Source organism: Hipposideros armiger, unplaced genomic scaffold (assembly GCF_001890085.2).
Source record: "Hipposideros armiger isolate ML-2016 unplaced genomic scaffold, ASM189008v1 scaffold_40, whole genome shotgun sequence".
Lineage (NCBI taxonomy): Eukaryota > Metazoa > Chordata > Mammalia > Chiroptera > Hipposideridae > Hipposideros > Hipposideros armiger.
Window position 1 is genome coordinate 2,692,641 of NW_017731390.1, and position 12,618 is coordinate 2,705,258.

Genomic DNA, 12,618 nt, shown 5'->3' on the forward strand with positions numbered 1-12,618 from the left:
GACATACAATATTATACAACATCAGTTTCAGGTGTACAGTGCGGTGATCAAGCTTCTACCCCGTCCATGAAGTGGTCTCCCTAACAAGATATGTGACCATCTGACACCCTACAAAATATTTACAACATTATTAATTATATTCCTCAAACTGCCTTTCATATTCCTGTGACAATATTGTAGTTACCTATTTATGCTAATCCCTTCCCTTTCTCCCTCATCCCCAGCCCCCTCCCAACTAGCAACCATCAGTTGTTCCTCTATACCTCTGAAACTATTTCTGTTTACTTTGCTTGTTCATTTAGTTTTTTAGATTCCACATATAAGTGAGATCATACGGTATTTGTCTTTCTCCGAATGACTTATTTCACTTAACATAATAGTCTGTAGGTCCATCCATATCGTTGCAAATGGTACGATTTCATTCTTCTTTATAGCGGAGTAATACTCCATTGTATAAAAGTACTACAGTTTCTTAATCCAGTTATCTACCGATGGGCATTTCGGTTGTTTCCAAGTCTTGGCTATTGTAAATAGCGCTACAATGAACATAGGGGTGCATATATTTTTTCGAATTCCCAAGAGTGGAATTGCTGGGTCATACAGTAGTTCCATTTCCAGTTTTTTGAGATACCTCCATACTAATTTCCATAATGGCTGCACCAATTTGCAGTCCCACCAACAATGCACCAGGGTTCCCTTTTCTCCACATGTTCATTTTTAAATTGGGTTAATTGTCTGTTTATTATTCAGTTGTAAGACTTCTTTATATATTTTACATATAATCTCTTATCAGCTGTATGATTTGCAAAATTTTTCTCCCATTCTGTGGGTTATCTTTTCACTTTCTTGATGGCATTCTTTGAAGGACAATAGTTTTAATTTTGATAATGATCAATTTATTTATTTTTGTTGTTGCTTGCTCTTTCTGTGTCGTATCTCAGAAACTATTGCTTAATCCAAAGTCATGAGAATTTAGGCCTGTTTTCTTCTAAGAGTTTTACAGTTTTAGCTTTTACATTTAAGTTTTTCATTCATTTGGAGTTAATTTTTGTATATTGTGTGAGGTAGGGGGTCCACCTTTATCCTTTTGCATGTGGATATTTAGTTGTTTCAGCACCATTTGTTTTAAAAAACTATTCTTTCCCATGGAATTGTCTTGGTATCCTTGTCAAAAGTTAATAAATTGCTATAAATTTGAGGGTTTATTTCTGAATTCCCAATTTTGTTCTTTTGATCTATATGTCTATCTTTATGCCAGTACCATATCATCTTGATTACTGTACCTCTGTAGTAAGTTTTGAAATAAAACATGTGAGTCCTCTAAATTTGTTCTTCTTTTTAAAAATTGCTTTGACTATTCTGGGTCCCTTGACTTTCCAAATAAATTTTAGGATCAGCTCGTCAATATCTGCAAAAAAGCCAGCTCAGAATTTGGTAGGGATTGCGTTGAACCTTCAGATCAATTTGGGGAATATTGCCATTATTTTTAAAGATTTTTTTTATTGGGGAATTGGGGGGATGGGAACAGTGCTGGGGAATTGGGGAAAGGGGAACAGACAAGTTGCTGTCGTTTTTTTTGTTCTTCAGTCTAGTTGTGGAGGATGTTGCTTCACTGGCTCAAGTTGGCACCATCATTGCGCTCTTCCCAGGCGAGGCACATCAGTCGCCGGCTTCTGGACGGCCGCTCACGGCGGCTGCTGGCCACACACGGTAGCCCATGGTAACCCACTGCCACAAGGGCTACATCCTACGCCATCGCCGGCGACTCACAGCAGCCCAGCTCCAGGTTGAGCTCTTGTTCAGCATCTTAGCTGTAGAGGGCAGTGTCACTGGCCCTCATATGTGGGATTCAAACCGGGGCCCTCTGGTGTTCCAAGCCAGTTCTTAACCATCGTGCCACTCGGCCAGCCCAATATTGCCATTTTAACAATAGTAAGTCTTCTCATCTATGAACATGGACCATCTTTCCATTTAGGTCTTTAATGTCATTCAAAAACATTTTGTAGTTTTCAGGGTCTAAGTTCTGTGCTTCTTTTGTTAAATTTATTCCTACATATTTAATTCTGTTTTATGCTCTTAAATTGAATGTTCCTAATTTCATTTCTAGTTTGTTCGTTGCTACTATATAGGAATAAAACTGATTTTTACATACAAATCTTGTATACTGCAAACTTACTGAACTCGTTTATTAGTTCTAATAGTTTTTTAGTGGATCCCTTAGAGTTTTCTATACACAAGATCACATTATCTGTAAGTAGAGATATTTTTATTTCTTTCTAATCTGGACTCTTTTAATTTCATTTTCTTGCATAATTGCCCTGACTGGCACCAGTACAATTTTGAGTATAAATGGTGAGAGCAGATCTCCTTGTCTTGTTCCTGATCTTAGGAACAGGGAGAAAGGATTCAGTCTTTCAGTGTTAAATATGATGTCAGCTGTGGGTTTTTTTGTTTGTTTGATTTTATTGGGAAATTGGGGAACAGAGCTGGGGAATTGGGGGAAGGGGAACAGACAAGTTGCTGTGGTTTTTGTTCTTCAGTCTAGTTGTGGAGGATGTTGCTTTACTGGCCCAAGTTGGCACCATCATTGCGCTCTTCCCGGGCGAGGCAGATCAGTCGCCAGCTTCTGGATGGCCGCTCACGCTGGCTGCTGGCTACATACGGTAGCCCATGGCAACCCACTGCCACAGGGGCTGCAGCCTACCCCGTCGCCGGCGACTCACGGCAGCCCAGCTCCAGGTTGAGCTGTTGTTCAGCATCTTAGCTGTGGAGGGCAATGTCACTGGCCCTCATATGTGGGATCCGAACTGGGGCCCTCTGGCATCCCAAGCCAGTTCTTAACCATCGTGCCACTTAGCCGGCCCTAGCTGTGGGTTTTTTGTAGATGCTTTTTATCAGCCTGAGGAAGTTTCCCTCTATTCCCAATTTGTTGAGTGATTTTTTTTTATCATGAAGAGTTATTGAATTTTGTCAAATGTTCTTTCTGAATCTATTGAGATGATCATGTGGTCTTTGTTCTTTGCTCTATTAATATGGTGTATTGTATTAATTGAATTTTTGATATTTATTTTTACCTTTTAATTCAACTTTCAATTTCCTTGTTCTTTAGCCCTCAGAGGAACTTGGAGGAGCCTACTAAATAAAATATACAATAAATGTGCTGCAGGCCTTGGAAATTGATGGTGGTCCTCTCTGAAGTTTTTAATTTCCAAAACTTTATACCTCATCAAAAGTCTTGGTGATGGCTATCCAGGATTTTTCGTTTGGTGGTGTTGAATGGTGTGAATGTAAAGCAAATTTTTAAGTGTGCTTATGTAACCCAACCATATACATCCATAGCCTTATTTTGATAGTATATATGATACAGTTTCATATTACAGGCATTATTTTTGGAAGTGGAAAATTTTAACTATATTATTTATATGCTTTTTAGATACCCTTTTATGCATAATAAAGTATGTAGCTAGTATTTCTGGCAACTATAATCATTATGAATGTATTTTGTCTTTGAAAATTTGTAGGTGCCCCCCCGTTTCTTTCAACATAACATGATTTGTTTCCAATTATATATTTGTTTCATGTCCCTATTTTATAATGTATGCTCACATTAATTGCAGTTTCCTTCTCTTGAACGCATTTTTCTTTTCCATGTGGGTTCCTTCACTTGGTTGCATTGTCATTTTCATTGATGATGCATTTGCTAATTAATTTTTCTTCTTTGAATGCCTGCCCCTTTTGTTCTTGATTCTGCAGTTCAGCTCTATTTTTTATTTCAGCTCCATTTATTGGTATTTCTTTCTAGCTTCTACTGGCCTGTGACCTTCTATGAATTGTTTGTAATATTTATATGTTTATGAAAATGACAGTCTGTCCTCTGCCATCAATGACAATTACTATTTAAATATTTCTTTAAAATGGTTTAGAAAATAGTTTTGTCTTGTAGTTAATATATGCGTTTGCTTTCTAAATTCATAGTGAGGTCTTAAATTATCAAAAGGTGTCACTTATAAGAATATATAAAGTTTTATTTATGTTTTATTCTGGTAAAATACACATTACATAAAATTTACCATTTTCACCTTATTAAGTGTACAGTTCTGTAGCATTAAGTACATTCACATTGCTCTGCAACTTTAAAGTTTTTAAAGAGAATATCCATTTCTTAATTCTTCATATTTTCTTCTTTCTCCCTTAGTATTATTTTCTGTTGATTAACTTTCTTTTTCTTTTTTCTTTTAGATGCTGAGGAGTTTCTGGCAGAAGGTTTGAGGAATGAGAACCTCAGTGCTCTTGCAAGGGACCACAGAGACCATATTCTTCGTGGCTTTCAACAAATCAAAACTAGGTTTGTATAAATGGTTCCATTATTCTTCTTCATAAGCTTTACAACAATCTATAATCAGTAAAATCTACTTTAATAGTGTATAAATTAACAAGGTAAGACATACCTATCACAGTTCTCTACATTTGTTAGAGGCTTAATAAATATTTACTTAATTGAATTGGAGGTAAGCAACCACAGTTAGTGTAGTTTACATATATATATTTTACTGGGGAACAGCCATGGTCATTGGTTACACATTGCTTTCACGCTACAATGGCATAGTTGACTCTTTTAAGGAGGGCAGAGCTCACAGTGGCCCACGTGGGGATTGAATCAGCAACCTTGATGCTCTCAGCACCATGCTCTAACCAACTGAGCTAACCGGTCATTCCAAAATATAAATATTTTTATAATTATGTGTCTTAAGATAATTATTCTGCTTTTAGCTTTGGATTGTTATGTTGGTCTTTATTAAACCTTTTTGCAAAATGTGTGAAAAGCTATGCTTGTCCACATTACTAATGGGAAGATGATAGGCAGTGTGAGATACTTAATTTTTGTTATGATTTTTGGTCCTAATTTCACTTCCACATCTCCTTCTCTAATAGAAAACATAAACCAGACTTATCCAGTTGATTCTTTGACCATATTGAAATGTTTTGGTCTCAGACTGGGTTATCGTGCTCATTAGGTTTTTTGGTTTTTTTTAAAATAAGAGTCCCTGACCTAATTTGTGACTTGTAGAATGTGAGCATCTGACAGAGGCATACACCTGCCTGGGGGAGGAAGAAATAAAAATTTTCCTTTACGATATATTTCTCGACCACCTCTTACTTGAAATGTGGTAACTGAACGAGAGGTGGGGTAAGTGTTACTTTAAGCCGTTTCCATCCCGGTGGCAATGTGATTCTGAATGTTTGCACTGGGTACTCTTGGAAAAGGGGGGGGCATCTGCAGGGTTATAACTGAGAGTTAATTTGTGTGGCTGATGGATCTTAGCATCTACTTTAGAAACCTCATTGAAACTCCTTAGATGCAGGGAATTTTATCCTTTCAAAGGGCACAGCCAGAATCTATTCCCTTCAGGAATGTGAGAGCACCTCACAAGATGTCCTGCTGGATCTTAATCGATCTTTCCTGCTGGCTAATTAAGCATCACTTTTACTCAGCAACTGGGACTGTGTAATTATCAGCCTGGCTTGCCCTGAATAATTGAAACAAACAGAATGCAGAAGATGGGAGCTTTTTTGCAAAAGTGAGAATACCTATAATTTTTGGGAGGCTGGAAGAGTTTAAAACAAACTTCCTCAAAATGTTACTTCCTTAGTAGATAAGCTCAGAGTTAGCTGTGAACCTGAAGGCTTTGTTAGTAACCCATTGAATTTTTTACTTTTTAATAACACAAAGTTGACCTTTGTATTATAGGATTATTATAAGGATAGCAGGAGGAATAAAGGTAGAATTTTTAAAAATTGTGTTGTTGGGAGAGGGATGCCAAAACTATAATTGTGTATATGGGGGTGCTATTGGTATAAATCTGTGATAAGGAACGCAAAAACAATTTTACTGCATCTGTAGGGACAGATATACAATGTAAAGGAATTCTCCTTCCCATATTTGTACCATAGCATTTGGAAAGGGCTAAATTTCAATCTAAAATTGGTAACAAAAGGTGATATTTGTCGTGACTCATTGTTATCAGTTGCATATTACTTTAGTCCTCTTTTTAAATGCACACACACACGCACGCACACACACACGCACACACACAGAAGCTGTATTAGTTATGGGGTAGAGAGGGTTTCTTTTCTCAAGGAACTTGCTGTGTGGTTTGTGGGATAGACATTCAGGAAATAATCAGCAGGAGCTTTAGGAAACATCTGCATTGTTGATGAGAGCTTTCTGTTCATTGATTTGTTGCAAGAAAGATGACACTTTATTTAGAATTTCATAATTATCAGATCATGGAGGAAATGAGGAGCCAGAAATTAGATACTATACAAGAAAATGGAAAAAATAAGGCTTTCCTTTGGCAAGCTGTTTGAAGTTGCCTTCTATCCACCTATTCAATCATTATCCTGTTAATGTCACCCTTGTTTTACTGAATCCTCTCCCTCAGCCATATCACTCCTGTGTATGGCTGGGCAATGTTCTCTACTTATACGGGTTGATATCAGTTGGTTTAAAGCACTGAAAGTTTGTGCAATGCCAGTCACATTTACTCGTGTTGTGTGCCAGTTGTATCTCTTCCAAAAGCTGGGCGTGAAAAGATTTTTGGAAGTCATCAAACTTGAGAGTTAAATGCTGAGTAACGTGAAAAGAATTGTTGAAAGTCATTTAAAACGTTTTATCTTTAGTCATATTAAAGCATAATATTTTAGGGTTTGGTAAAGTTTTGGGGAGGTAGGAACCTATTTAAAACTCTAATTTGGCACATCAGGACTTGTTTGGAAGACAGATAAGAAATCTCAAGCAGGATAATCTGGGAAAGCCACTAGATAAATATGACATATATCTGTGTATACTATATACTGTAGATAAATATAAAATATATGTATTCCCCCCCCACACACACACAGCTCTTTGTTGTGTCCTTGCTTCCTTTCTTCGTTCAGTGCTGTGCTGCTTGAGAATGAAAAGGGTGGATCCAAGTGAAAATAACACTGCCTCTGATTCTTGGTAAACTCTAGGGGCATGGCCCTAAGTTTTATTGTAGCTCAGAATTCAGTGCTGTTTGCCATGGCTGCAGACTTGCTGTAAATTAAAGCATCTGACTCCATCATAACTGGTATAATGTGCCATTTGCCACCTTTCTACTGTCTAGAATGACTGACCTCAGGAAACTTTACTTGTGTCAAGAGTCATGGGTGTCCTCCAAATGTTCATCTGTTTTTCAGTGCAAGCCGCTTAGCTATTCTCTCCCCTCCCAGACTTAAAAACAAAAAGTAAAATCGTATCTGTATCTCTACCTACCCACGAGTTTTTTGGTTTAAAGGTGTTACCAATGAAGGATGATGTTTCCATGTAAGACAAAATAAAAAACGGATGGCAGACTGTGATTCCAAGGAAATGAAGCCCTATTGTGGTATTTGATGTCCTGAGCTGTGATGTGTATTGCTCTTCTTCAAACTGCTTCTTCAGTTAAACGGGCTCCCTAAAAACTAACGGCTTTCACATTCCTAGTCCAAGTTTTCATCGAGCTCTTTAGAGAATGATTAGGATGAAAGCCAGGCAGTGGCTCCTCCTGTTTTATTACCGTGGTCACTGCAGGAGCAGCACCAGATGTGAGACACCTGGAATGAAGCAGACACGATCCACACTCAGACGCTTGATGGTGTTCTTAGGCGTTTGGAGAAACAGTGGAGCATTTCTGTAGTTCAATTCAGGGGAGGCCATCTGATAGCGAGCATATATGGAGAGTGGGGGAAGGGATGAAGAAAACAGAATATTTTTATTACTGAGGTAGGGATAAATTCTCTCTCAATGGCCCGTTTCGGAACAACTAGCCCTTTATGCTCACTTTTGGAAGTGCGGGCCAGAGCCGATGGAAACAAAGTTGGAGTATGGTTTCCTTTTGTGAAACTTAAAGGAACTCCAAAAACAGACAGGTAGATTGATAGCACACTGGAATGGAAAGAAATAAAGAAATAGCGTTATGTAACAGGGCTATAGTACAAACCCCACAAAACCCAGGGCATTTAAAATACAGGCTGAAAGACTATCTTGAACATGTCTCATTGTGGGTGGTTAGTATATAGCTCTGCATGAAACATGATCCATTAGTACAAATATTATAAAAGTAATTCCAGTTTTCTTTGGGAACTCCCAAAGTTTTTTCTTTTCAGCTTAACATGGATTTAGCTTTAAAATAAGATTTAGTTTAAGAATATATCATTCATATGTCTTTGTATTATAGGAAGAAAGACACGGAGTTAGTCTGATACAGCTCTTGGGAATAAGAGTTTCAAAGTCGTATACGTACTGTAAATATCATTACCATTAATTACATAGAGAGTTTTACTTTTCCTAAGTGCTAGTTATTGAGCTTAAAACCCCCAAAAGAAAACACATCCAAATGAAGTGTGCTTATCAAGAGAACTAATGTGTAATGCGCTGTTCATATATTGTGTTACTCCAAGTTTAGATATTTGCTCATAACATTTCTTTCTGTTGTTCATTTTGCTACTTATACTGGAGTGCCAGTGCCAACGTAGGGGGAAAAAAAAGAGGAGGAGATACTTGTACAATCCATTTAAGTTTAAAGAACTCCGAAAAGCCTCAAAAATCATAGCAATAATTTGACCACATCTTGAAGGATAAAAATTCATTTCTTCCTTTTTCACTCCTATTTCTTCTTCCCATCCCTAAACCAAGAAAGAACACAAAAAGCTGCAACAACTTCAGGGCTTTCAACTGATTAGTTATATGCCAAATTCCTGTACTCGTTTTCTGTTTTTCAGTGAGTGAGTGTTGAGGTTCAAAATTGTGTTAGAGGTTTTTGGAGATATACTTTTCTGGGAGTGGGGTTATATTTATTTCTTTTTTAGTCTGAATTGCTCTACAGGTGAGACTAATATAATATTACCTTCTGTCAGTCTCTTGCTTAACCTGGAAGGGAAAATCATCTTGGTATGTGTTCTTTCAGAGCAAGTCTTCTGTGCTTTCAAAGCAGCCTTGAAATGTACAGCTTTCCTTTTAATTTTATGATGACGATTATTTTGTACTCTTTCACTTGTGTGAATATCTTGGATTTGGTACCAGCTCCAAGATTAAATGGATCCATTTTTTTTCTTTTATACTGGACATTTTTGGTGGTATTAGTGGGCAGAAACTTCTCCCTTTGGGCATCACATAAAAATACATAATAATATTTTTCATGCTAAGTAATAGGTGGGTTTTAAAAAGAGTTTGGATGAATAAATTTGTTCCTTTCAAAACTTTTTGTTAAAAATTCCCAGTACTGAGCTCTTTAAACAGAATAATATGTTCTATCAAGAGTGAACGGAATTTTGAAATGTAACCTAGGAGGCAGGCAGGTAAGTGAGCTTGCACCCTTTTGGTTGAACTAACCAGTTAGAGTAATAAGCTGAGCACTACTTTTTGGCCATATAGTTAGGTCGCTGAAATTTGCTTTACTCCTGATAGAATTATAGCCATCATTATCACTTGGGCACATTCCTATTATCTACACAATGTGGATTTTGTCTTGGAAGGTCTCAGAAAATTCTCAGTGTCAGTTTTTTAATACATGAAGCTTTTCTATTTGTCTATAAATGGAGGCTCTTAATTCATACATCGTGTGAAAAGATCATTTGTAAGAAATTACTGTCTTCATTTTACCACCATTTGCTTTGGCCTTGATGTTCAGTCTCATCTGATGTGGAGCTAGCCTTTAGTCCCTGTGCTGTAATATTTTCTCTGCTTATAAAAAGCCAGTGAAAAAAATTCCTCTCTGTATTCATCTATTTGTGGATATCCAGGAACCTCGTGGTGCGGGGCCTTCCTGATTACGGTTTTTCTCTAAGTTGCTTGTTTTCTCTTCTTTCTTTCTTTTTTTTTTTTAAAGATTTTTATTGGGGAATTGGGGTATGGGAACAGCGCTGGGGAATTGGGAGAAGGGGAACAGACAAGTTGCTGTCGTTTTGTTCTTCAGTCTAGTTGTGGAGTCTAGTTGTACTTCACTGGCCCAAGGTGGCACCATCATCGCGCTCTTCCCGGGCGAGGCAGATCAATCGCCGACTTCTGGACGGCCCCTGCGGCTGCTGGCCGCTCACGCTGGCTGCTGGCTACACACAGTAGCCCATGGCAACCCACTGCCACAGGGGCTGCAGCCTAGCCATCGCCGGCGACTCACGGCAGCCCAGCTCCGGTTGAGCTGTTGTTCAGCATCTTAGCTGTAGAGGGCAGTGTCACTGGCCCTCATATGTGGGATCCTAACCGGGGCCCTCTGGCGTCCCAAGCCAGTTCTTAATCAACACGCCACCCGGCCGGCCCTGTTTTCTCTTATTTCTGATACAGACCTACCCTGTATCCACTTCCTGTGAAATTGGGGCAAAGGGTAGAGAAATGCAAGAGCACTGGGTCAGTTGTCAGGAGCCCAACTCTTTGTTCTGAGGTTATTTCTATAGCACTGATTCAATTGAAGAGTCCCCTAACGATGATCTTACGTTTTCTTTTTAAGTTGCCTACCCCAAAATGTTGTTCCAAATTATTTTTTTCTCAAATGTTACAAGGATGCAAACATGACCAACCATACCTCGAAACCCCTATTTGATTTCTTTTATGGTATCGCGGTGATGCAGGAAATTCATTTCCTTGGGATTTTACTTTATTTCATGATTCTGTTGGAAATGAGTTGGGCTTAACGTGGGTTTTTATAATCACACCATGTAAATCATTTCTTCTTTGGAAGCTGAATCTTCTCTCCCACTGTGTAGCCTCATCTAGCCTCCCCAAAGTGCAGTGCTAGCAGGGTTGATAATGAAATGTGGTCCTACTTATCACGCTCAGCAAAGGGCTCAGAGAAGATGGGGAAAAAAAATCAATCCCACAGGAACTTCTCCAGTGCTAGATATCCATATTTAACCCGCATGCCTTTAAAATGGAAATGAGATATCTTAGCGTTTTAGTTTTTGATTTACACAAGATGTCACTGCCTCCTTGGCAATGGGGATATTTTACAGACCAACTGCTGACCTGTTTGGGAAAGATCTCAGCTTATCGCCCCAGGTCCAGTGTAGTTTCTTCATATTTCTTTCAAAACGCTCAGCAGTGCTTTGCACTAGTTTTGATTCTTCAGGCTTCAAAGGATGCTCCTTCCAGGGCCAATCTTCTGAGAGAAAAAAAAAACCAAAACCAGTATAAGGGAACAAATAGCGCGTAAAGGAAGGGGCAGCTATTCTTCTACCAGCTCTTAGTGGATAGTCTGTTAAGGAGTTTACAAATCGGGAATATTATGGCTTTGCAAAGCCAACAAATCCCAATTTGATGCTAGTGCTTTGTTATGAAATTCCCACTTGGAGTGATTAAGTCTTCAACAGTCCAGCTTCAATTGTTTTATCATAGACACATTGTGGCTTATATAAGATGTTTTCTCATTAAATGTTCAGACACAAGCTCCATGGAGTTCGTGAGCCTTGTTGAGGTTCTTATTATAATTTACAGAAAACTTTCTGCCCATATAATCTCCAGTGAGCTATCTCCCTAGGTTATCTTACTGAGTGTCTCTCATTTGTGAATTCTGCCGTAACCACAAAGTCCATTCTACAGTTTGGTGATAGAAACCTCTACCATGTCCACCAAGTGCCTTTATTCCTTTGTTGTTGAGAGAATTAAGATATAAGAAATTACTCAAAGTAACAGAGTTAATAAAAGATCATGATTTAGACTGTAGAACTTCCAATTGGTTGCTTAGTTTACCTAGCCAAATCATTACAAAATAAAAAAACGAATTAGCATCTTTCAAAAAATTAATGGTTTAAAATAACTGTAAATAAATATTGAAGTTTAGTTAGTTATATAGGCATGGAGTGTTCAGGGATGGAGTATACTAATGTCTGAAATTAATTTTGGAATGCATCAAAAAGATGAATGGGTATATATGTAACAAAGCAAATATAACAAAATGTGAATCATAGAATCTGGGTTGTGGGCATATATGGGTTTTCTTTCACTTTTTATGCATATTTGAAAATTTTCAAAATACTATAACGTTGCAAAAAGCATTTGTTTCACTTTGCAGTTCAGAAACCATAGACTTCACTCACTGTGGTTTCAGAAAGCCATAGACTTCCTCAATTTGGAAATGTAATAAACGTATTCGTGATTTTTTTTAGGATGATGATTTTCTAGGAATAGCATTATTTCTGGATGAGTGTGGGCTAAGGGATTACCCTCCCATTGCTTATTTCTGATATAAATAACTTTAAGTAGCTAACTTTTATACTTCTTTAAAACTTCCAGGCCAGCAATTATTGAGAGCTGAAATTCAATTCAAACATTCTGCCCAGGAGATCCTGAAATTTTGATTTTTTTTTTTAAGGAAAGGCAATTTCTGACTTTTCTCATAAATTTGATAAAAGGAAAGCTAATATGAGATTGGTAGTCCAGTAGGAAATGGAACTCAATTTTACATTTTTTAAATCATTTTATGGTATTAAAAATGACAGAGGTTAGAAACAAAGCTCTTATTCTTTTATTGAACTAGAATTGAAAGTGGCAGAAAATCATTTTGGCCCTAGTGCAGTAAATGTTATCACTAAAACATGTTCAGGGGATATTAGGATAGTCTCTCA

General features: G+C 37.7%; 1 protein-coding gene across 1 annotated transcript in view; it reads left to right on the forward strand.

Moving 5' to 3' along the window:
- Positions 1-12,618, forward strand: part of SKAP1 (src kinase associated phosphoprotein 1) — a 304,650-nt gene that overhangs the window by 53,358 nt on the left and 238,674 nt on the right. Inside the window, exon 2 of the mRNA XM_019638609.1 lies at positions 4,240-4,345. Coding sequence (XP_019494154.1) covers positions 4,240-4,345 — 106 coding nt within the window. The remainder of the gene's footprint in view (positions 1-4,239; positions 4,346-12,618) is intronic.